This window comes from Neomonachus schauinslandi, chromosome 5 (assembly GCF_002201575.2).
Source record: "Neomonachus schauinslandi chromosome 5, ASM220157v2, whole genome shotgun sequence".
In the NCBI taxonomy this organism is placed as follows: domain Eukaryota; kingdom Metazoa; phylum Chordata; class Mammalia; order Carnivora; family Phocidae; genus Neomonachus; species Neomonachus schauinslandi.
The window spans coordinates 18,990,486-19,016,058 of NC_058407.1; the positions used below are offsets into that span (position 1 = coordinate 18,990,486).

General features: G+C 41.2%; 1 protein-coding gene across 1 annotated transcript in view; it reads left to right on the top strand.

The window, feature by feature from the left end:
• Positions 1-25,573, top strand: part of PAH (phenylalanine hydroxylase) — a 67,592-nt gene that overhangs the window by 36,960 nt on the left and 5,059 nt on the right. The window contains exons 5-11 of the mRNA XM_021687577.1: positions 8,891-8,958; positions 14,508-14,704; positions 16,841-16,976; positions 18,051-18,120; positions 21,651-21,707; positions 23,591-23,686; positions 24,145-24,278. Of these exons, the coding sequence (XP_021543252.1) occupies positions 8,891-8,958; positions 14,508-14,704; positions 16,841-16,976; positions 18,051-18,120; positions 21,651-21,707; positions 23,591-23,686; positions 24,145-24,278 (758 nt within the window). The remainder of the gene's footprint in view (positions 1-8,890; positions 8,959-14,507; positions 14,705-16,840; positions 16,977-18,050; positions 18,121-21,650; positions 21,708-23,590; positions 23,687-24,144; positions 24,279-25,573) is intronic.

A 25,573-nucleotide genomic window follows, 5' to 3' on the forward strand; every position in this document is an offset into this window, starting at 1 on the left:
CCACAGGCCTTGGCTGCCATGTGTGAGAAGTGGCGGGTGTTCTTCCCGAAAGGACCCTCTGTTCTACTCTGTCCCTGCCGCAGTACGCTCCCCTGCCCTTGGCAGTGTGCGCTGATGTTTAACTCAATATCTCACTTCAGGGTCTCCAAATAACCACTCTGAGAAATGCAGCCAAGGAAGGATTGTTCCTGCAACAGAGGGTAGAGGGCCTCCCAGGGTTAGCTAAGTGGGAGAATGAAATAGGATAGCTGCATTCCTTCCACTCAGCCTTCTTTCTGTTGTTGCCAGTGTCCTGCCCTCCATCCTCACCTTCTGCCTTCCTCCCTTCCCTAACTATTTACTAAGCAAGTGATCCTGGCAGCTCGCATTTCTTGAGCATAGACTGTGTGCCAGTCACTGTGCTAAATGCTTTACCGGCATTTTTAACAGACTGAGCCACCCAGGCGTCCCATTTTACTGGCATTTTTAAAATTTAGGTGTGATAGCCATCCTGGGAGCGTTGTGTTTTCTCATTCAGATGAGAAATTTCAGAGAGGGAGACCTGCGTCCCAGGAACGGGGAGCTGAAATGATTCATAAGACATGACCCCTGTCCTTCAGGGGCCTCCAGTTGTGGGGTATCGGAGGGAGTGGTGTCTACTCTTTCCAAAGGGGGTGCCAGAGGTGACTGGGTTACAACTTTACAGCTTACAGGTTACGTATTTACAAAAGTCAGAATCCAAGTGATCTGTTTGATTTCCATTCTAAGACTGAGTCTCCTTTCTCTGACCATTCCCCAGCCTCTGTGGGCCTGTCTATGTGGTCTCCTTCACATGGGATGCTTTTCCTTATCTGCTCACCTGTTCTTTCCCTGCTACAAAATCTCTATTCATTTCCTAAGGCCCAACTCATATGTTGGCCTCCTTGAAGCCTTCCACCTACCTCTTCCCCAGGCCAAGTTTTTGACGCTGATACTATAGAACTGTGTGCATGGTGTTTCATACTTTGAGCACAGAGCATCAGAGAAAAATAAATTCACTTCCTCATGAACTGTAACCTCATAGAAGGCATAAGATATAGATATATAGATACACCCACCCATACACACACAAGTGAAAGTGTCATATGCATGCTTCCCAAACTGTAATCTATGGAAAAAAATTCTCATGATCAAAATGAGAAACAGTGTATTCTAGAACTGCATTTTAAGCATATGCAAGTCCCATTATCTCATTTGGGACCTTGGCAAGTCCTGCGAACATGAGACTTATTCAACCTAATGTCCCTCAAATTTTTTTACTTATGGAACCCCTTTCCATGGAATACCTAGCAACATTATCTTAAATGGTAGTGTTCCATGGAATGCAGTTTGGGTAATATTTAGTTTAAATCATAACACACAAAAGTACATGATTAAACACCAGGTTTAATGAATCAGATGGCATGTGTTAACGGTTCTAAGGTCACTGTGAACTGGAATTGTTAGAGAGGACTTCTGGAAAGAGGAAGATGTGAGTTGAGCCCTCTAACAAGTAGGGTAGGCTAACTGCTTATCAAACAATCCCCAAAGCTCCATGGCTTAACCCACTGAAATGTTATTTCCAGTGTAGGTCAGTAAGGAAATTGCTCTACACAGTCTTGCAGAGACTAAGTCCCTTCCACTAAATGGTTGCACCTTCCTTCAAGTCCTCAGAGCCCTTTTCATTCTGCCAGCACATGGGAAAAGGGAGTGAGAATCACTCCCAGGTCTTTATGGGTCAGGTCTGGAGGTGACTCAAAACCTTCCCTCAAATTTTATTGATTGCAGCCCGGTCACATGGCCACTATGAACTTCAAAGAAGACTGAGAAAAGTGGTTGAGCAGTATTCTCTGAAAGAAGGATTAAACACAGATCTTGGGGAGCCTCTGCCACACAGACCTTAACTCCAGAGTTCCCTATTCCAGTTCCCCTGGTGCCTACGCCAGTGTCTAAAACTGAAGATCTGCACTGGGGGGCTTTCCGGGGGATAAAATATTAGTCAACACACTGTCCTTTCTTCTACTACCTGAAGCGTTCAAACTGTTTTTCAGTCTTTCAGATACAGATACTGAGTTTCTCTTCTCTCCAGAAAGAGCCTTGCCCTTCCCAAGAGCAGGGCTATATTTCTAGTGCTTTTCTTCTCTTCCTTTCTCCCATTCAAACTTCTCCATCCAAGGGCCCCATTAGAGTCTGTTGTAAGGATGTCAGTCATCAAAGACTTGTTGCATTCCTCCTAAGTTGCTCTGTCAAGGCATCATTTTAAAAAAGTTAAAAACAACTGTCATACAGGTATATAGTCAACATTTGTCAAAAATCCATTAACTCAGTAGTGAAGAAAGCAGCCAGATGACAACACTGGTGTGAAGGAAACTACAAAAGACCAAAGTATGGATGGTCATTGAAAAATCTAGTGCTGGAGCAAGATCACAGAGATTGCTAAACAAGTGATTAATATTCTAGAAGGCAATAAAGCCATAACCGTGAGTGTTCCTTTCTCTATTGGACAGAAATCACTTGCAACTTGATCATAAAATAAATATTTTGCTACTTATCCATCTTCTATAAGTCAGCATCTTACCTTGAAGAGTTTGGTCCTTACTAAGTAGTAAATTGCACATCAAACAAATATACACATCTCTTGAGTGTATAGCAAGCTTGTTAGGCAGTGATCTAATTTTTTTGCATAATTTTTTTTAACAACTCCTACTCAAAAATATGCCAAGCACTGAAAATCCAGTGATAAGTGAAACAAACAGAGTCCTGAGTTTAATAATATTAACAAGCATAATGATTGTCTGAAAAGAGAAACACTCAGGTTATTGAGAAAGTGTATTATAGAGGAAAACCAATAAACTTAGGAAAAAGCAAGAAAGGTCTCTAAAAATGCAGGATGGAAAGGCCAAGTTGTAGCTTATTGGTCTGGAAGAGTGGGAAAGAGTATTCCAATAAAAGGGAACAGCATGTGTGAAGGCCTTAATGTGGGAAAAAGCATAATGTATTTAAAGAATTAAAATCAGACCAATTTGGATGAATTTGGAATGTAGCATGTGGAACTCCAATTGTAGTTCAACACAGAGTTGGAAGCATAGGCAGAGCCAGATCACACAAAGCCTTTTGTACTGTGTTAAAGATTTTGGACTTTATCCTAAAATTGATGAGAGGCCATTGAAAGTTTTTAAGGAAGAGAGTGACCCCACCAGATTTGCACTTCATAAATCTACTTGGGCTGCGTGAGGGGGGAGGCATGGAGAGAACTCAAAGAAAGGCCACTTGGGAAGCAGTTATGGTAGTCCAGGCGAGAAGTGACGGGGTCCTGAACTAAGGGGTAGCAGTGATAAAAAAGTAAAAAGGACAGACTTAAGATATTTGGAGGGAAGAATGGACAAAAATTGATTATCGGGTATGAAGGAAGAGAGGAAGAGAGAAGTAAAACAATGACTCCCAGGTTATTGGCTTGGACAACCAGGTATCTGAATCCTTTCCAGAACAGACTTCTTGGCCTTATTGGTGGCGGCCATGGCCAGCAATAGAAAGTGGGCAAGGGGCGGTGGGGCTGTTGTCAGTGCTGCCCTGGTCTGTTAGTTTGCAAATCTCTGGCCAGTGCCTGCAGGATGACATTGGCAGATACTGTACCACTTTGAACCTCTTTCTCCTGTGTACCATCCTTCCTCCAGTTGGTGTGGGATTGATGGAATGCAAACAGCCTCTCATTATTGGCATAGATGAAATAGAAATTGCAAGGTAAGAATTCTACAGATGCTGCTTAGAAGGTCCCAGGTGGGGTGATGGGGCTCAGTGACCCATTACAGACTCTATCCTTTTTGTGTTCTGAGCCAGATTTCTCAGTTTTTGGATTTTCCACCATTTTGTACGAATACGTCATTTTTTAAATTCAGAGTATTACTTGGTGCTCTGCCTATGTTACCTAATCTAACCCACCCAATACTGTGAGGTAGCTGACAGTCTCATTTTACTGATGAAGAAACGTAGGTTTGAGAGTTGAACTGACTAACCTCAAGCCAAGCTCCTAGTGACTGGGGTTCATAATCCACCCAGCCCATCTGACTTGAAACCCCCTGTTCTCCTTGCTAGTCTAAAGATGGCATTTCTGAGGCTTAACCTCAGCCATGACATCAAGAAATGATAAAGATCTCAGTCTAGAATACCCAGAAGACTTTACCATGTAGTTACCCACTCCTCGAAATCCCCATAACAACAAAACCACACACTTCAACACCCAAGTAACAAAAATTCCAAGATTAAGGAAAGTGATTGCATACAGACTGCAGGTGATGTTATAACTTTGCATCATGTAGAATTCTCTCCATTCTGTCCCTTCCACTCCTCCCCTCTTCCCCCTCCTGCCCACTCCTCCTTCACCAACAATATATTTTCCTGTCAAAACATACTTGGTTACATGCAGTGCAACCGAAATTGCTGCTATTAGCTTAATTGAGACAGGGTGATTATAAATAAATTACATGCAGTGCTACTGAAATTGCTGCTATTAGTCTAAATTGAGACAGGATGATTAGTCATCATCAAGTGAAGCTTAATTCAGAGTGTACTTAATTCAGAGTGTACTCCACATGGCTGCAGAGGCCCTGTGGTCATCTGGCAGCCCAAATGATGCAAGGCCAAACCACCAAGAGATGGACTTTGAGGTCCCAGCTCTCTTTCACTGATAACTGAGGGACAGAAGTCCTTGCAGCCTGGCCAGTGGGGGCTTCTTGAAGACTGATAATGAACTTATTAGGTACTTTGAGCTGGAAAGGACTGTGATTAGAAACTTTCCCTATGGAAGATCCATATGATATACTGTATATGTGTGTGTGTTGATATAACTCAATGTGTGAATGTTGTTACTTCTTCATAATGGTTTGAGATAGATTTGTAATACTATTTCACTTTTTTACTAATTACAAAAGAAATCCACACTTATAGTACAAAACTTCAAAAGCATAAATAGTATAGAAAAATAACACAGTTACTGTTTCTCATTTTCATAACATTTGTTAGACTCTGGTATACTTTTCCATTATTTCATTTGTATATTCCCTCTGACAGAGTTGATACCTACTGGGTATACAATTTTACAGGAAACTTTTTTTCTCTGATGGAAATATCTTTGAACTATCTAGACAAAGTATATTGACTGATGAATTGCTGAACTCTACATCTGAAACTAATGATGTACTATATGTTGAATTTAAATTTAAAAAAAGATCAAAGATAAAGAACTAAATAGGGAAGAGAAATTGTCATGGGCATCTCATTCCCAGAGGCAGCATAATGGAGTGGAAATCCCCTGGCTAAAGGAAATCTTCCCTCATCATCCTGGTTTCCTGCTCAACCCTCAAACCTCAGCCCGCTACGTGGGTACAAACAGAAAACCCCAGCAGAGGTGCTGGTTCTGCAAATGGCTGTATGGGCTTCATTTTCCTCATAGCTGGATTAAAATATAGAAATAGGTATTTTCCAAGATGACTTACAGGTGAAAAGTCTACACTGTATAATTAGGGGCTGGAGAGAGCCATTTATTCCTGACTATTAAATAAGACAGGTAGGTGAAGATAACTGTGATGATCAAACCTTAATGACTGGCAAGAATTAGGTTTATATTTTGAGTCTTAAGTATGGAGATGTGTTCTTCATTAAGTCTGGCAGGTAGGTTCCTAAAGGGGTGCGTTTAGTACTACTTGGAAATTAAATCATGGTGCCCAGTTTCCTGACTGTATCATCCCAAGCAACTTATCTTCATCCAGTAGAAGTGCGCCAAGGGTAGTTTTAAGTTTTTAGATTCCTAAGCCTTCCTACCTGTAATGAATGATTCCAAACTATTTAGTACTCTAAGGAAAACCGAAGAGCTATGCTTTGTAGTAACTGTGTCATGGAATCTTTTCTAAACTGAATGATCACTTAATTTACTTGAGATTTAGGTTTGGAATAAAAATTTATGGCAATTTTAATTTTCCAATATGAAACATTTAAATTTCTCTATTTCTCAAAATTTGTTTGTTTGTTATCTTAATAAACAAACTAAGAAATTCTTTCTTCCTTCCCTCTGCTCATCCCTCTCTCCCTCCCTCCTCTTTCCTTCTTTCTTTCAACCAGTGTTTGTAGTTCTTTCTATATGCCAGACTCTATGTTACAGAGTCTTAGATAATATATATATATATCCCTGATTCTTTGGAATTGCTGGCAGGCTCTGATTGATTGATTGATTGATTGATTTTTTTAAAGATTTTATTTATTTATTTGTCAGAGAGAGAGCACAAGCAAGGGGATGGGCAGAGGGAGAAGCAGGCTCCTCGCTGAGCAAGCTAAAAGGGTAGATGTTATCGCTTATTGGGAAATGCTTGGAAGGAACAAAGCAAGTCCTACAGTGATGATGCTAGTCTCATGTCTTTCTAAAATTCAGATTACAGTCATTTTCATTTTGTAAAATACCCCCCTTTTCAGATTTATTAAGATATAATTGTCATATCACATTGTGTAAGTTTACAGTGTATAACATGATGATTTGATACACATATATATTGCAAAATTATTATAACAAGGTTAGTTAATATCTTTATTACTTCACGTTTACCATTTGTGTATGTGTGTGTGTGTGTGTGATGAGAATACTTAAGATCTATTCTCTTAGCAACTTTCAAGTGTATAATACAGTATTATTAATTATAGTCACTATGCTTACATTAGATTCCCAGAAGTTATTCATCTTATAGCTGCAAGTCTGTACCCTTTGATCAACATCTGCCTTGGCTATTGTGAGTAATGCTGCAGTGAACATGAGAGGGCAAATGTCTCTTCAATATCTTGTTTTCATTTCCCTTAGATACATACCCAGAAGTGAGATGGCTGGCTCTTATGGTAGTTTTGTTTTTGATTTTTTAAGGAACCTCCATACTGTTTTCCATAGTGGCTACACCAATTTACATTCCCATCAATAGTACATGAGGGTTCACTTTCTTCCATATCCTTGTCAAAACTTGTTATCTCCTGCCTTTTTGATGATAGCCATTCTGACAGGTGTGAGGTGATATCTCATTGTGGTTTTGATTTGCATTTCCCTGAAGATTAGTGTTGAGCATCTTTTCAGGTACTTACCAGCTATGTGTTATTTTGTCTTTGGAAAATACCTATTCAGTTCTGCTGCTCATTTTTTAATTGGAATTTTTTGGTTGAGTTGTATGAGTTACTTATATATTTCAGGTATTAACCCCTTATTAGATATATGATTTGCAGTATTTTCTCCCATTCCATTGGTTGCCTTTTGATTTTGTTGGTTGTTTCTTTTGCTGTGCCAAAGCATTTAGTTTAATATAGTCCTGCTTGTTTACTTTTGCTTTTGTTGCTTGTACTTTTGGTGTCATATCCAAAAAAATCATTGCTAAAACCAGTGTGAAGAAGCAATCCTGAGAAAGAAGAGCAAAGGTAGAGGTATCACACTTCCTGAGTTCAAATTATATTACAAAACTATAGAAATCAAAATAGTGTGGTACTGGCTAAAAACATACAGACCAATCAATAGAACAGAATCGAGAGCCCAGAAATAAACCCATGCATAGGCAGTCAACTAATATTTGACAAGGGAGCCAAGAGCACTCGATGGGGAAAGGATGACGATCTCTTCAATAAATGGAGTTGGGAAAACTGGATGTTCACATGCAAAAAGAATGAAATTAGATGCCTATCTTATACCACTCACAAAAATTAACTTGAAATGGGTTAAAGACTTAAATGCAAGACCTTAAACCCTAGAGCTCCTAGAAGAAAGGGCAGGGAAAAGGCCCTTTTAATTAATTGGGCTTACCTCTGACTGAGGGATATGTTGCACTAACACTGAAAGACACTCTTGGCTTCTTTTCACTGTTTAGAAATATGCTACTTATGAATTGTTGGGGAAAGGCTGCCTGCAGGTGAGTCTCAGAGGAGAAATGATTATCTTCATTTTTATATATTGAGACTGATTTCTCAGTTGAGCCCCTGCCATGTTATAAAGGTTGACAATTACTGAAGTGTAGTGAAAAGAACATGAAACTGGGTGATTCAAACCCTGGCCTCATCTTTGCTTGACCCCTTTTTCCCTGAGCCACTGTTTATTCTAGAAGGATGGGGATAATCATACTGATCTACCTTACAAGTTTTTTGTGAGAGTTACAGATAAAAGAAGTCCCTAGCCCACACAGACAGGCACATAGTAAGCACTCAAGGAATAGTATTTTTAAAAATTACAATAGCAGCAAGCATGTACCTGTTTGTTTATTAAGAAGTCAGGAAGGGGCGCCTGGGTGGCTCAGGTGATTAAGCATCTGCCTTCAGCTCAGGTCATGATCTCCAGGTCCTGGAATGGAGTCCTGACTCGGGGCTCCTGGCTCAGCGGGGAGTCTACTTCTCCCTCTCTCTCTTCCTTTCCCCCTGCTTGTGCTATCTCTCTCTCTCTCTTTCTCAAATAAATAAATAAATAAATACATCTTAAAATAAAAGGTCAGGAAGCAGTTCTAGACACATACCATTGTTAGGTATTTAGTGGATATTATATATTTTTGTCATAAACATCTATCCTGCTAACTGCCTAGTTTAGCAAGTTTGCAAGTTAGAAATGCTGTAGATGAGATTTTTTTTAAAAAACCTGTACACCATTTGCACTTTGGAATTCCTTAGCAGAGAGGCCCACACTGAATTGAAGGTGTTGCTGATAATGTGCCATTCATAATACCTGGTGGGAGAGCTTACCCTTAGTTTCACTGAAACCTTATTTTCAGGGTATAATCTGAGGAAGGAGAGCTGGACTGTCAGAGCTCACGAGCCCGCATTTGAATTGTGCATAGATATGCCAGACCTCTCTGCTCAAGCCTTGAGAAATCAAGTGTCTCCTTTCTCCTAGGGTTTTAAAGATCCTGTGTATCGAGCCAGACGAAAGCAGTTTGCTGACATTGCCTACAACTACCGACAGTAAGTCCGCTTTGCTTGTCTGGGGGAAGAGAGGAGAGCACACTCCTAGCTTACCTTTTCCTCGCCCACACTCCTAGCATAGAGAGTCCTGTTGTGTGTGTGTGTGTGTGTGTGTGTGTTTAAACCCTCCCTTTAATAACACATGTTTAAAAAAAATGCTGCTAGACAAAACAAAATTACCCACTGAGCAGGGGCCCAGCTCTCTCCCCAGCTTTGTTGCGTCCTTATGCACTAACGTCTGAAGTAATTATAAAAGGCCTCAGCCCTGAATAAAACAGCCTCTGGTATTCTCCACATTAAACAGGGAAGAAGGAAAAAGAGAATCATTTACATTCAAGGAGAAGTTGGCTGCTTTACTGAAATAATGAATCATTTGAGATTTCAGATGAGCCCTGCCTCAGTGTTCTACTTTTATCTGATCTGACCCAGCTGCGAAGGGCAATTTTCTGATGAGTTTATTTTTTTTTCTGTCTGGGATTCTACCCTATTTTAGCCAAAGGAAAGTGCAAGTATCAAAGATGTCATTTGGGAAGAGAACTGTTCTTGCTATTTTGAGTCCTCAGGAACTACAGAAATGCTACCATGGGACATTTAGTATTTGAGGCCTGAGCTCCATTCCTGAGTTAAGGACAGGAGAAAAGATAGGCTCAAGAAGAGACTTAAAAGTTGACCAGAGCCCTAAGGGAATTGTACTTGAACAGCTTTGATAGAATATGAGGGAGATAAAGAAGAGGATAGGGCTCTGTTTACTGGATACAAAGTTACCTACCTTCCAGATGGAAAGACCTCCAGAGAAAAAGAGAAAATTCCCTTCTCTGAATGACTTCTGGCAGTGGAAAGATCCAGAACTTTGCTGACCTTGCTTAAATCTAGGCCCATTTGGGCCTTGGCTTCTAACAAGCAGGAATCACAGAACATGGCAACCCTCCCTCCCACCCCCCATCCCTATATTTGCTTTAGCATGGTCAGGTGGACATCATCAAATCAGGTACAGACATGAGCCCTTTTTCAGGTAATAAATAAAAATATATTATATTTATGATCTCCTTGCTATGTCTGGGGCTTTGCTACATGCTTTGCTTCCATGATTTCATTTATTCTTAGTAATAACTCCTTATGTTTCAGATTGGAAAACTAATGCTCCATGCAGTTAAGTAACTTGCCAAGGTCATATAACTCGTAGGTGGCATCATCCACTTTTGTATTCAGGTTTCGTTAACTCCAAAACATTCTCACCCTCTTCCCTGAATGCTGGGATTCTCAGAATGAGGAGATCACACTTTTCCATATAATCCAGGAGCTGCTTAGGAAGTATATTCAGTTATTGCTTGGCTGTTGGGATTTGAAGGAAGAAACTGATCCCCTAACCAGCTTTCCATAAAAATGTTAAACCTAATGAAGAAGCATGGAATTGATTGAATGCCTCACCATCCTGGATGTTTATCAAGTAAGTTAAATGGATTATTGAAAACCATCCACGGGTGGCTGGCTCTCTGAGGAATGTTAGAGATCTTCTAGTCAATTTCTCGATTTTTACAGATGAATCTCAGATTGTTAAGTGATGTGGGCCAAGGTGATGTGGCTAGTAAGGCTGAATTTGTTCTCAAATTCAAAGCCTAGTTTTGAAATGGTCTCAGCTCGGTATCTGGCACAGTGGCTTCTCATTATTCAAGGATTACTTGCTTACATTTATTTGAGACTTCCAAATCAATACTTGTGGCACTTCTGCGATCATTCCTAGACATGACAAGAATGGGGAAAAGTTTGAGTTGCCTGATACACAAGTTTCCAGGTTGAACAAGGTGACACCACTTTCTTATTCCAGCTCTCATCTGTAAACAACTGTTCTTTTTGAGATCTATTTAGATTAGATCCACGTTTGCCAATTTTTTTGTACTTTTTATTGGCAATTTTGCTGTTTAAGATGGCCCCCCAGCGTGGTGGTGAAGTGCTGTGTGGGGTTCCTAAGTGCAAGAAGGCTGGGATATGCCTTATGGAGAAAATACATGTATGTTAGGTAAGCCTCATTCAGGCATGAGTATAGTGCTGTTGAGTACAATGTTGATGACTCAACCATATGTACTAAATAAGATTTCTTTATATAAAAGCTCACACAAAACAAGATTAATATTGTCATTTGACTAAAATGTGACCAGAAGCTCATGGGACCCAAGTCCTGGTTTCCTTTTGGACAAATGGTTCAGTGTTCAGATGACTGTATGTAGCATAACTACCATATATAATGAGAATCGAATGTATTGAATGTATTCCAGTCTCTACTGGTTTCCCTCCTTCCTTTCTGAGGCTTCTCAGTTCTCCCTGGCCTGTTCATCCCACCCCAGAAGTTGTAATGTCTTTCAGGACTAAACTTTGGCCCTCTTCCTTGGCTTCTGCCACCCTCCATGCCAATAGCCCCCACATTCAGATCTCTGGCACTTTGCCATTCATTATTCCACAAGGGGAATAAAGCACAAACTCATGCATCATGAGTCATAGAATCACAGGATATTGATCAGGTGATAAGATATATCTATTAAGTTCCAGAGCCTACCCCAAGAGTAAGACCAACAGAGACCATGTCATCTGGGGAAACACTGGGAAAGACAATGACAAAAGTAACAATAAATACAATAGGTATACCAAAGTCAAAACTCAGGTGTCATAAGGCATATCATTAAGAGTTTAAATGTAGACTGAGCAAATGGGTCAGCCAGATGTAAAGTTTAGGCTGAGAATTAAAGATTGAGTTGGAATTTATAGCCAAAGAGAATGGGGGTAGTGAATGAAAGGGTGGGTCTGGTTAGCTATGGGGCTTTTGTTTTGAGATGTGAATATTTGGAGTCAGAGTGAATTACTATAGAAAATAAAGAAGCAGCTAAACCCCACCACTGCTAGCTACCCTCTTCTCTGCCCATCTGCCATATAATGCTCTGACTCCCCAACCCAAGAACATTTAATAAGTCTTAAAACATCAGTTTGAAGAGGCACTGACAAATTACAGTTGTACTTTGGGGCACCAAATTATTTGTCTTGTAATAATTACATGAATGGGAGGACCTGGAGTAAAATAAGACACCAAGGAGAGGGAAGGCTGTGCCAGGTGCTGGAGTATCTTGAATGCCATATTTGGTTGATAGAATAATTCAGAAAAAATGTCTTCTTCTTAAAACTTCTTTTTTTGAAGAGGAATCCTAACTGGCTTAACCAGAAATCTCCTTTTTATTTCAAACCAAACTGACACTCTTCCTAAAATATCTTAGTTTATTTTACTTAATGAGATCATGACTTGGTAAAAATAATTGATAATTTCTTCAAAGACCAAGGATCTTATAGAACCTCAGGTCTCTTGATGGAAATAGAAGATGGAATAAAATGTGCTGTGTTTAATTCCTAAGTAGGCCATGGAAGTTAGTGTGTATGTGTGTGTGAGAGACAGAAAATAAATTCTGAAATATTTACTATATCCAGGCAACACTTGAGATATGATCTATTTGATTACCATTACAACATTATAAGATAGATTTGATTGTCCTTCCTTATAGTGAATGTACATATGGCCCAGAAAGTGACAATAACTTGTTCAGGGTCCCACACACTTCCCTCCCTCCATCCCTCTCTCTGACTCTAGAGTCCTCTATGTTGGCCTTAGTCTCTGGCATCTCTCTTGGAGGTGAGCCCAGTGCCACCAGGCTGAAACCCCAACTCAATCAGAGGTTCTATCTCTTTCCAACAGAATCCACACAGGTTTTCTCATTGAGTCTCATTGGCTCTGATTAGGACATGTATTAGTGCTACATATACAATAGGTGCTCAGAGTTCAGCCAGTCTCTATGACCAGGGAAATGAGACAGTCTAATTAGCCAGACCTGGTCACATGCCCAGGTGGGAGTGGTGGAGTCTCCTCCCACCTGAGCCTCACACTGAGAGGGGAAGAGGGTGATTTACTGAAGGAATGAGGAAGGGATATTGAACCCCTAGAACAGCAAATATCAACCAGGGGGACATCTTTGTACCCAGGATGTTACTATCTCTTAAAAATTTGTTACAAAATAGCAAATACCTTTCTTTTTAAAGAAAAATCAGTTATAATGATAATTATCCATTACCCAATGGTATTATTGGTCAGCACCAATATTAGGTACTTTATACATAGTATTTCACCTAATTTTCTTCTATACCCTTCAAATAGTTACTTATTATTAACCCATCTAATAACAGCAAAGACTAGGCCTAGAGAGGTTTGTTAAATTTCCAGAGACTATCCAGCTAGGAACTGGCAGAGCCAACTGGTGAACCCATCTCTGTCCATGATCAAAGCCTGCTTTTTCCTTCCAGCAGCTTTTAGCCTTAAAATAATGGTGCATCCTCAGGCAGGGGCTTACCTGATGTTCTTTTCACAATTCCTAATGGTCATTACAGAGTCTTCTGAGGTTGTCCTACTTTCAATTCCTAAGCAAAAATCTATCATTTTTCCCTAATCCCTGCCCACCTTTCTAGGGAACTTACAGTGCCTTTGCTTTAATGTCCTTGGATGAGCTACAACTTTGAAAGGGCAAGAGAAACCTTACTTTGGAGCCTGAAGATGATCCATAATTCTGAAGTAAACAGTGCTGCCTTGTTCCCAGACACTGTGTACACTGTTGGGAAATAGGCCTGCAGTGCAAAGAACAGTGACTGGTTTTTAAGGTCAGGCTTTGTTTGATTTTCATTTGTTTTTACTGTTGAGAACACAGCTTATTCTTAGATGTTTTTCAAAAAGACCTTGGAACTAATGAGTCTCAAGCAATACTATGTCCCCTGGAAGCTTATTGGAATCCAGATGCCTTGGCTTTCCCTCTCCAAAAGATTCAGGATCTGTGGGGCAAGGTCCAACACATGTACTTTAACCAGTTCCCTGTAGTTCTGTTGTGTCATAGCAGAAGATGTTGCATAAGTGGATCTTATACCTAGCCTGCGTTTAAATACCATTATAGCTTCCTAAGGTCAGAAATATCAAATCCAGCAAGTGCATGCCCACCAAAAGGGTCTCAAACTCATGGTCCACAAATTAGATCCACTTTATCCCACAGATATAATTACGTTAGTTGACACGATACAACACATGATATTGCTTTACTTGAACTTGGATGCCTTTGTTTAGAAAGAGGATGCATTCTTCAGTTGTCTCAGCTCTCACCCTCTTATTGTCCATACCTGCTACTTTACCCATTTATGTTACCTGCTGGGTCCCTGAAGTTAAGTGAACTTCCACCCTGGGTAAATAATTGGAGAGATAGGGGAACAGAAAGGCCAAGTGATTTTCCAAAGTGAGAACAAATCTTTGGTGTGGTAGGTGAGCTGAGAGCTTGGATCATTGCTTAACCAAATTACATGAATGTTTCCTATATCATGAAATAGAGTTTTCCTCTTTCAAATAACTTATGAAATCCCCTGCAGTCCAGGTGACAGCAGCTCAGAGACTCTGCACCTGTCTCTCTCTGCTAATGCTCCTTCTTCTTCTTCTTTACACCTGCCCTGCTGGAGACAAATATTTCATGCCTGTATTCTAGTGGTCAGCCCATACCTCAAGTGGAATACACGGAGGAAGAAAAGAATACATGGGGGCTGGTATTCAGGACCCTGAAGTCCTTGTATAAAACCCATGCTTGCTATGAGCACAATCACATCTTCCCACTTCTGGAAAAGTACTGTGGCTTCCGCGAAGATAACATTCCCCAGCTGGAAGAGGTTTCTCAATTTCTGCAGAGTAAGTCCACTTCAGGGACAAAAGGGGAGGAGGGGGAGGGAAGGGAAAGGGAAGAAAGTAAATTGAAGCTAGTGTGTATGTTTGTGGTAATGTATGCAGGTTGATTCTCCGAAAAACATTTCACTGCTGTGTTCTGTCTCACGACTAGCTTCCACTGTTCGTCCCACTCTCATCCAAGACAAGGCATCATGTATGGATTTTGCCATATCCATGTCTCTGAAAAACACTTTTTCCCATACTCAAAGCCCCAGGTGCCCAGGCAAGGCTCTCCTTGTAGTTCCTGCTGTGTTGTGAGATGGCTGCAGTGTGCATTTGTGTAAGAAATGTGCTCTTTGTGACAATGCCAAGAGCCCTGAGCTCTAAGTCTGTGCATCCAACTGGTATGACTCTTGCTTTGACCCTCTTTATTTGGGAGAAACTGCCTCAGTTTAGTCATCTGTCAAATAGACTGTCTCTTAGGGAAATTGTGGGAATGAAATAAGACATTGCAAGTGAAAACACCCAGCATGGTGCTACATATACAATAGGTGCTCAGTGAATTGGGACTGAATTGGAATCTGAGTAACTCTGTGGGGAAATACGTTATTGGGATGACTGGCCTCTGCACATCATTTCCAAGTGAGATAAGTATTTTCCTTTCTGCCAGGAGGCATTAATTCAGCAAAACCAAAATAAAACTATCAGCTAACACATATTAAACACTTAGTATGTGCCAGTATGTGCCAGAATGAGAGAAAGTAGGAAGACAGACCACAGGTTTATAGAAATGAAGAAGTTTCTATGCCTCTGAGCTATATGGAGATGGTATGGTCAGCTCTGGGGCAAGGAGCCAGGGAGATTATATGGCAGGGAGAAAAATGGTAGCTGGGTTAGATTGGGGATGGGTTAGATGACCTTTCAGGTCCCTTCTATTTGGACAGTCTCTACTTATCAGATAAAGAGGGGAATGAGAGGCCAAGTGGAGTGAATTTCAGCCTGAAGATCCAGGAAACATAGGCACAGGGGCAAGGATGTCCTAAAGACATTCTCTGGCTAATTATCCATGTTTCCATGGCCAATAGTGAGATAATAAAATGGTAATACTAGCAGCTGGAGCATTAATGAGAAGTAACTAAGGAATAGACTTTGAAGCCAGACTGATTGTAGTTGTGACCTTGGACAAGAACTTTAACTTCTCTGTGTCTCAGCTTCCCCATCTGTAAAGTGGAAATAATATGAGCATCTACCTCATAGGGTTATTAGGAGAACTAGTTAGTATTTATAAAGCGTGTAGAACAGTGTCTGACATATGGTGGGCAGTATATAGTGTTAGCTATCTTCATCATCGTCATCATCATCACTGTGATTATTATTCTCCTTCCAAGTTTGAAACAAATCGAGAGCCAGAAATAGGAACCAGAGGGAGGATAAAAAAATCAACTTTATTACTGATAAAAGCTACTTGGAGAATGTAGTATGGCTGTACAAACAAAATGGACTTTCTAATATTTTGCCTCTGAATTATGTAAACTTTTTTACCAATTCACTGGTGAAGTGTATATTCTATTGCATGGCCCAGAGCAGACCAGAATGTGCTCCTCTGTGGGCAGTCAGGAGAGAAAGGTCCAAAGGGATCACATTGAGAATATTCATTTTCTCTTCCCAAATGCTCCAATCAGAGAAGTCCTTGCTCTTTCTATGGTGTAGTGTGTGAAGGGCAGTAGAGAAGCTGGAAGGGTTCCTCTTATACTCTTCCCTTCTGGAAGTGGAATGAAAACCCTCCCCACTCTAGAGACATGAGAAATAAGGAATAAATGTTTCACCCTAATAAACAATAATGAAAGCTAAATTTATTAAATACTCCAATGTGCTAGGCTCTGTGCTAAGTATATTTATTAGCTCATTTGATTCTTGGAATAACCCTAGTAAATACCTATCCACATTTTGCAGAGGAGGAAATGAGGCTCAGAGAAATGAAGTTATTTGATCCAGATTGCCCAGGTACAAGGTGTAGAGGCAGAGATGTGAAGCCAAGTCTACTTGGCATCCATACCCATGCTGCTAGATGGTTGGGAGTATTGCTTTCCTACCTAATGGTCTTCAGGCGCCTCTGGCTCTGCCATGATAGGCTTTGAGTTTTCTTTCTCTGCTTTGCAGCTTGCACTGGATTCCGCCTCCGACCTGTGGCTGGCCTACTTTCCTCTCGTGATTTCTTGGGTGGCCTGGCCTTCCGAGTTTTCCACTGCACTCAGTACATCAGACATGGGTCCAAACCCATGTATACCCCTGAACCGTGAGTATTCTTCTCCTGCTACCAGTATCCAACCACAGTGAATGCCATTACTCACTGCTCCAGGAATGAGGTTTGGGTTCATGGAAGGCTGATCCACAGGACTAGTTTTCTGGATGGTTTGATGGTAGCACAAAGAGAGGGATCATCTCTCCAGGGTATTTTCTCTGTCCAGTAGACCATACTGATAGGAGATTTGGGTATCTTGTGAACTACACATTCAGATCTCCCCTGGCCATGGGAATAAGAGGTCACAGTCAAGCTCCAAAGGGATTATAAGAGTCAGAACTATGATGTTCCAAATGTGAACAGGAACAAGTGGTGGCCAAAGTAACTCAATAACTTCAGAATATACATCTAGATGATTATAATCTTCTTATGTCTAGATGCATCTTGTCTGGAGATAGAGAATGGCTGGACACTGAGACCCTTTTGTTGGCATTTAGGCATCTTCTTAATCAAATAGGACTTATGCAATTTATACAAAAAGTGAGTAGGATGCCCAAAATGATTTTTTTCCTGTCCACAAAGTTTATAACTACAAATCAGAAAAGACCTATTCCTAATGAACCTGGCACATAATATGTTAAATAAATGTAAATTTTCTTCTCTGACTATTGCCCCCCTCTAGAATAAGAAAAGAACAGCACTATTTTTTAAATTTAATTTTTATTTCTTATGGGGAATACCTGAGCACATTGCATCTGCCCAGGATGTCAATACCAAGATGAAGACTTGGGATGGGAAATGTTCATGACCCACAGCTTGCTCAGGTGTATAGGAGCAAGTCCATAGGAATTTTGGCTCTTCTGTTCGGAACCCCACTGAACATACACTTAAGACCCCCTGGTTGTTGTTCCCTGACTTGCCCCTTACTTTTCTTTCCCCTTCTTCCTTTTCTTTTGTACCTTGCCTCATCTGATCCCATGCTTTACGTACCACTTATGCTTGGGAATGAGGTCATAAACTTCAGTGGCTCACTTCCTTTCTACCGGCTCATTTCTCATATAGAAAGATGGAGTCTGATTTGGCTTATAACACACCTTACCTCCAAGCTCTGTGCTTTCTGTCTTTCAGTGACATCTGCCATGAATTGTTGGGACACGTGCCCTTGTTTTCAGATCGCAGCTTTGCCCAGTTTTCCCAGGTGAGGAATGGATCCTTTTGGCCTTTTAATTATATGATTGAGACCTAGATTGCTTAAGTGAATTGAATCTATGGAGGGACCCTTGTGTCCTCTGCAAGGTTAGAAACCAGATACAGTTCTGTGATCCCACCAGAGATGGGCATATGGTCCCATGGAGATGGCTGAATACCCATTCCAGGGATCACAGCATGGGCGTGGTGAATCACTCATCCTCTGAATTATATATGTGTTGTTGAATTTGCTAATCTCAGTTGTCCTTCCGGGTTTAGTTTAAGAGCTTTTTCATCCAAGAAAGCCTGCCTGATCCCCACATAGGAATAACCTTACCTTCTTCCAAGTTCTCCTGGCACCTTTCCCCTCCTCTTTAGGACCTTGCCATTTCCTACCTTGTCAGGCAGTCATTTTTATATATGCTTTATTTAAATAAGAAAATATTTGCTGAGAATCCAATTCCAATAGCCCAACTCATAGTTGGCAAAAACTGATGTGTCAAATGTCTTGCTATTATCATCAAAGCAACAGGCTAGCCTTGATTCCTCTATTACAGTGGTGAGCTTTTTACATGAGAGAAAGAATCCTAGTAATTCCTTCAGAGCACTGAGAGGCTAAACCATGGTTGGGTAGCTGGGATCATGGGAAAGTTGAATGAAGCACGCACACACCCCACCCTGCCACCAACCAGCTATGTGACCTGTTTCCACAAATAAGAATCAATAGAAAGCTTTGACTGCCAATCTTCTTCCTCATAGGGAAAGATAAAGATCAAATGGAATGAGTCATAAGCAAATACTGCAGCAAATATGAATTTCAGAGTAATGGGATTGTGTATGAATTTTATAAGCCTTTTCCCTCAGCTGGAAGAAATAAATACTTTCACTGTTGATTGAAGAGGTTACCACTTAATATCTGAAACAAACAAACAAACAAATAAACTGTTGCTTTTATGTGGGGTTTTGGGAACTGTGGTGTTTAGAGATTGTTGGACTTTTACAAGTGGAGTGTTTGAGGATTAGCTGAGCTTTAACTCGGAAGTATCACCATTGGACTGAGGCTATTGTTGACTGGCTAACTTTCAGAAGCATGGTTCCTTCTGTCAAGATGTCATTAATTGCTTGAGACAGCTTTAAAACTGGGATTTGTTCCTATGGCCAAAGAATTATTAGTGATTTCCTTAGAGAATAGGAACTTTTTATTCTCACTACCAGAAGCTATTCTGCTTGGTCAGAGGCTAAGTGACAATCCTCCTTAAGCCATTTCCATTTGGGGGAGCCCCCCCAGAGGAGTGTACAATTACTTGAGTCAACAGATGGATGCTACTGGGCCATCAGTGTTACACATCTCCAACTTAAACCTGGACAGTCCCAAGGCAGGGTGTCATTTTGAAAGTTCCCTGAGCACATTCTTTTTGGATCTAAAAGGAGGACTTGCTTCCCACTAGAGTGCAAGATGGGATGGGGATGAAACACAGAAAAATCTTGGGACCCCTTGTTTTAAGCAAGCTTTGGGCTCACAAAGAATGGTGACCATGAGAACAGAGCACTGTTTCAATGTCTTCTGTTAGACTGTGGCATGCCTGGATAGGATGGCTGGAACAGAGATGGGGGCAGGGGCAAGAGAGGAGAGCCAAACTGTCTGAATTTAGTTCACTCTAACTCAGCATTTTCTTAGTATGTAATTTGGGCTAGGCTCTGAGTTCGGCCCAGAGAGAGATACAGAGATGAAGACCATGTAGTTAGTCTCTTGCTTCAAAATAAGCCCAATCCTTAGTCCTTCTCTGTCTACGCCAATTCCTTTGGCTATCTCACCCAAACTCATGGTGTTAAATATCATCTCTATCCTGCTGATGAACACATTAATATCTTCAGCCCAGACCTTAGTCCCCAAACTCAGACTTATGTATCCAAGCACCTACTCAATCTCTCCACTTGGATGTCTATTACACATCTGTATTCATCCTGTTCAAAACTGAATTCCTGATCTTCCCATTCAAGCCTTCTCCAACCACAGCCCTCCCTATGTTAGTTCATGGTAACTTCAGCCTTTCAGTTGCTCAAACCAAAAGCACTTAGGGTACATTATTGCTTCTTCTTCAAATACACGTAACCAATCTGTCTAAAAGTTGTATGTGTTTTCCCTTCAAAATATGTGTAGAATCTGACCATTGTCCATCACATCAACTGCTACCAAGCTGGTCCCAGCCACTATTGTTTCTCACCCTGGGGACTATGGTAGCCTCCTATCTGGTCTATCTGCCTCTACTCTTGATCCCCTACAATCTGTTCTCACATAGTAGCCAGAGTAAATCTTGGATGACATAAATTAGGCCTTACCACTTCTTTGCTCAAAACCTTGCAGTGGCTCCCATTTCACTGAAAGGAAAATCCTAAAACCTAAAATAGCCAAAAAATGTTCTATATGACTGAGCTCCAGATCCCTCTTTGATACCACCTGCCACTCTTCCCACTCTTATTCTGTTCTAGCCATACTGGTCTCTCCCTGTTATTTGAACCTACTGACATTTCTCCTCCTTAGAGAGCTTTATCACTGACTATACATGTGGCTTATACAATGATCTTCCCTCACACGTCAGCAGAGCCAACAACCTCACTTCTATCAAGTCTTTGGTCAAATATCACCTTCTCAATGATGCTTGCTCTGAAACCCTATTCAAAATTGCAGCCCCCCACCCCGACCTGTTCTCCTGGCACTCCCACTTCCCCTTGTCCCTTTCTTCTTTTGTTTCTTCTTTCCAAATAACTTATTCCTTCTAATATACCTATGTATATGCTTATTATTTATTGTCTGCCTTAAATGTAAACACCATGATGTCCAGGACCTTTCTTGATTTTGTATACTGCCAACTATATAGAAGGCATTCAACAAACATTTTGGAGTGAATAAATGTATATAGTAAGGAAAGCAAATATATTTATTTGTGTATATATACTCTGTCTGATACAAAGCAGGCTGGAGAAAATGTTGTAAAAGGGACAAAGACAAAGAGACCACTAGGGAATTCTGTAATTGGAGCTGCGATGAGAAGTGGTCCATAGTATTTCAGACTCTCTAGCTAGTATTTACCTGGATGGATGTCAAGCATTTTTCAGCAATTCTCCTATGGTATCTTCATGATACATGATTAAGGCACTCATTTGTATGCCAGGAATGTTCTGCTTGAGCTATGGGAGAATAATCACTGAGCTGGAATCAAGGAATGAAACTTTAGACACAACCTACTGTGTGACCTTGAGTAGGTCAGCTCCCTTCTCTGTGCCTCAGTTTTCTCATTTGTAAAGTAAATACAAAAGACCAAGTGATGAAATAAGGTTTTCCTGCTATAGAGATCTATGATTCTATGATGTGTGACTAGGGAAGACCTAACAGAATAATCAGGGTCTATCTGGGCCCTTCTGAAGGCATCTGGTCACCCATCACCCTCCTGTGGCAAGTACAAGGTCGGAGCTGAGGGTGAAGTTTGAAGTTAGACAGACCCCAGCCATGCCAGTGACTCTTTTTCTCTACAATTACAGGAAATTGGCCTTGCCTCTCTGGGTGCACCTGATGAGTACATTGAGAAACTCGCCACAGTAAGTTCCCTCTGCCTCTGGTGGATAGTGAGAATGCAATAGGCTGTAGCCCTCAGATCTTCAAAGCTTTGATCCTCCCCTGAAATCCAGGTCATCTGGGGGAAAATATCAGAATATGCTGACTTACATTTACACAAATGAAATTTCACATTTTGATTTTTCCTTAATGGTCTGATTTTGAAATCAGCTACATGCAAATGTTTGCATGTAATTTTAAACAAAGTATCTTAAACAGGAATGGGCTGTAATGATAGCCCTTGAGAACCTTTGGGCATAAAGTGTGTGGGGGGGGGAATAGCCTGGATTCATGGCTTTGAAGAGGAAATATTTACACCCCTCTTTTGCACTGGATCTAGCATTAGGATCTTTCCTTTATTAGACACAAGGTTGGAAATGGGGGTGGGTTTTTCTCGTCTTATTGAACACTTCTCTCTCCCCAGTGAATGTGATGACACTCATCCATTGAAGCATAGAATCAACAACTCTTCACAGTAGGGGGTTTTCTTCCTACAGACTCCTTTCCAACTTGAGTTTATCCCTCCCCAGTGTCTGAGTCACATTTCTTACAATTTGTTCAGTCTGGAAGATGAAAAATAAAGCTTTGTAAGGAATTAAGGGACACAAATGAATGAGAATTTATCAATAGGATGTATCAGTTTAGAAGTTTATGAAATCGGTTTAGAAGAGCAAAAATTTCCAGAAGTTTCTTTCTCACTGACCAGCTGCTCTGAGCCGCTGGGCAAGCAGCTTTTGCTTCCTCATCTCTAAAAATGGTTATATTAGTTTATATTCTGCCCACCTAAAAAGCATATCATAACGGTCTGAAGAGGTGTGTGTGTGTGAACACAAATTTTTAAATGTTAGATTCTATATAGATGCAAGAAGCAACTTTCAAAGAAGTTGAAGATCTTGGAATCTCTCACTTGTAGGAAGAAAACAAACTAAGAACTCAGAGCATCATGTTACCTGCTATGACAATGATAAAAGTACTCATCGCCAACGTAACTTCTCAAAAAACAAAAACAAAAACCTTACTATTGATACACTGGGCTGGGAACAGCTCTAGGTTCTTGCTCTGCCTTTGATTTGCTATGTAACTGGATGCATATTGCTTGACCTCTCTGGGCTGAAAACACATCATCTGTACATGAGGAGGTGAGACTGATTAAGCTGACAGCCTTCCCAAGTTTCACATTCTTTAGTGCAATAAACAGACTTACCTCATAACCCATCCCTAATTCTCTAAGACCATGACTGTCTCCAGCATCTAACTGGGCCCAAGGTTTCTCTTGGCCCTGGTCAATAGGGTTATGCCAGAATTCCAGGATCACCTTCCTCAGGCCAGGCATCTAGGACATGTTGGACTGGGAGCTGTTTAAAGAAAAGGACTTGGTTATTTGAGGAGGATAAGTGCAGTTGTTGGCAGTACATCAGAAACACCCCAAGTTTTAGCGTGAATGGCAGGATGCCCTCAATGACTTTATCACTACCTGGTCTCCTACCTCCCATGACTGAGCTTGATGGGTTTGCATGGTAAGTCTGACCAACTAAAGGGAACATCTCGTTATAGTTAATGCCACAGAGAAGAAAGCAAAAGGGGTTGAGGAATTCCTGTCATCTAGAGTTACCTTTTGGGGGTATCTTCTTGGGGCTTCCTCAGTACTCCCTCTCTGCTTCTTATCACATCTTACATTCAGCCAACTCTTGATTCAACCAGTGACTGGATAGAGTAAGACAGAACATGGAGAAGTGACCCCAGGTCATGGTGATTCAGAGAACAGACCTGTACAAACACCCACCTGGACAGTCCCGTCCTTAGCCCTGGGGCATCTGCTGCCTTTCCCTTCCTTGGGGTGTGCTCTCAACCCCACTTTCCATTCCAGATTTACTGGTTTACTGTGGAGTTTGGCCTCTGCAAACAAGGAGACTCCATAAAGGCGTATGGTGCTGGGCTCCTGTCGTCTTTTGGTGAATTACAGGTATGACCCCATTAATACCCATTTTGAGATTTAACCCAGGGGTTAATCCTCAAATGATTGGTACCTTAGCAGCTCTGATTTGTTCATGACTTTGGGTTAGATGTAGAAATTGAACTGCAAGTACACAAGTCTACAAAACAGAAGGGCCTCCCAATCCCAAGGCTGAACTGTGCCTACAGATGTATGCAAATCCATGTGGTTGGCTCTCACATCCTCTATTGATCATCTCACATGAAAATGGCTAGAGGGAATTACTCCTTTCTAGCTGGACTATAGGTTTTAGATGGGCTGTGAGGGTAGGATCTAGTATATGTGAAATAATTTAGTTTACTGCATTTGGGCTAGGGTGTGGAAGGAATCAGGATGAGATGGGAGAAGGTGCACAAACAGCCTATGGGAGGCAAAAGGAACCACTGACCCAGACTTACCTGTGAAAACTTTCCACTTGCTGCCTGCAGTACTGCTTGTCTGGCACGCCAAAGCTCCTCCCCCTGGAGCTGGAGAAGACAGCCATCCAGGAGTACACCGTCACAGAGTTCCAGCCCCTCTATTATGTGGCTGAGAGTTTTAATGATGCAAAGGAGAAAGTGAGGTGAGGTGGTGACCAAGGTGTGTCAAAAGATCTTGGGGACTCCTGATTTGGTCTGATGCCATTGATCTGTATGTGGTTGTCCAGGAGAGTGGACTCCAATGCTTATAGCAACAGTATGCAGCAGACAGAGCCTCCCCACCCTTGTCCTTTTCCACTTTATGTTTGGGAGGGGTTCCTTAGTGGGACCCCATTTCACAGATTATTGTCTGGACATGTTGACCCCTGCAGACAATTCTGCCACTGGATCCTTGTTTTAATGTAGCCACTAAGCCCAGACACTGAACTCTCTCCTGTGTACAGAGTAGCCACAGAAGGTCCCCAACAAATCATTCCTAGGATTCTTCTAACCTGGGGGAATTCCTTGTTCACTTTATTCTCCCAACATCTGCATAATTCACCCCCTTTGTTCCTTCAAATCTTCACCCACATTTAACCTTCTCTGTGTGTCTTTCTCTAACTAACCAACTTACTTAAAATCCCTACCCAGCCCCATCCCCACACTCCTTACCCCCCTTCTGCAATTTATTTTTCTCTTTAGCACCTGCCAATGTTTAATATATTATATGATTTAAGCTCTATTTGGGTAGGAATTTTTGTCCTTTTTGTTTTCCTGTTCTTTCCACAGTCTCTGGAAAAGTGCCTGATACATAGTAAGCATGCAATAAGTAATAGGCAAGTGCATCAATCTCAGAGACAATCCAGCAAAAGGCTGATGGGGTTGGAAAGCTATCAGGACTCAGATTCTCAGCCCACTGAGCTGACAGCCCTGTCTATAATCCACTTGAGGACTCTCCTCCTAGCAAGAGACAGGCCAGGCAGAGGGTCTACCTGGACATGGCTATCCTATAGTCAGTGTTTGTTACCACTTTTTTTTATATCTTATCCGTGAGGGATGATAGACATAGATATATAGGTTTCTGGGATCCCATGAAGCTGGGTATGCCAGCTTCCACTGTGTTGAGCTCAGGTGATAGAAGGTAAAATGCTTGCCCACAGGTCCACATGGTTTGGCCTAAAATGTCTCCCTTCCTCCTATCTCTCCAGGGCCTTCAAGTTCTTTCAGTTATTCATTTCTAGTTATTTCCTAAATCTCCACTCCTTACTGGGAGTATAGCCTTCCTCTAGCCCCTAAAGGTTCCTCTCTGCCATTTCTGGGACCCTTTTGGGGTTATGGATTTCAGTGGGTTTGTGCATTATCCCTCCTGGGTAATAATAATCAGAAGAAGAAGAAGAAAGAGAAGAAGAAGAAAGAAGAAGAAGAAGAAGAAGAAGAAGAAGAAGAAGAAGAAGAAGAA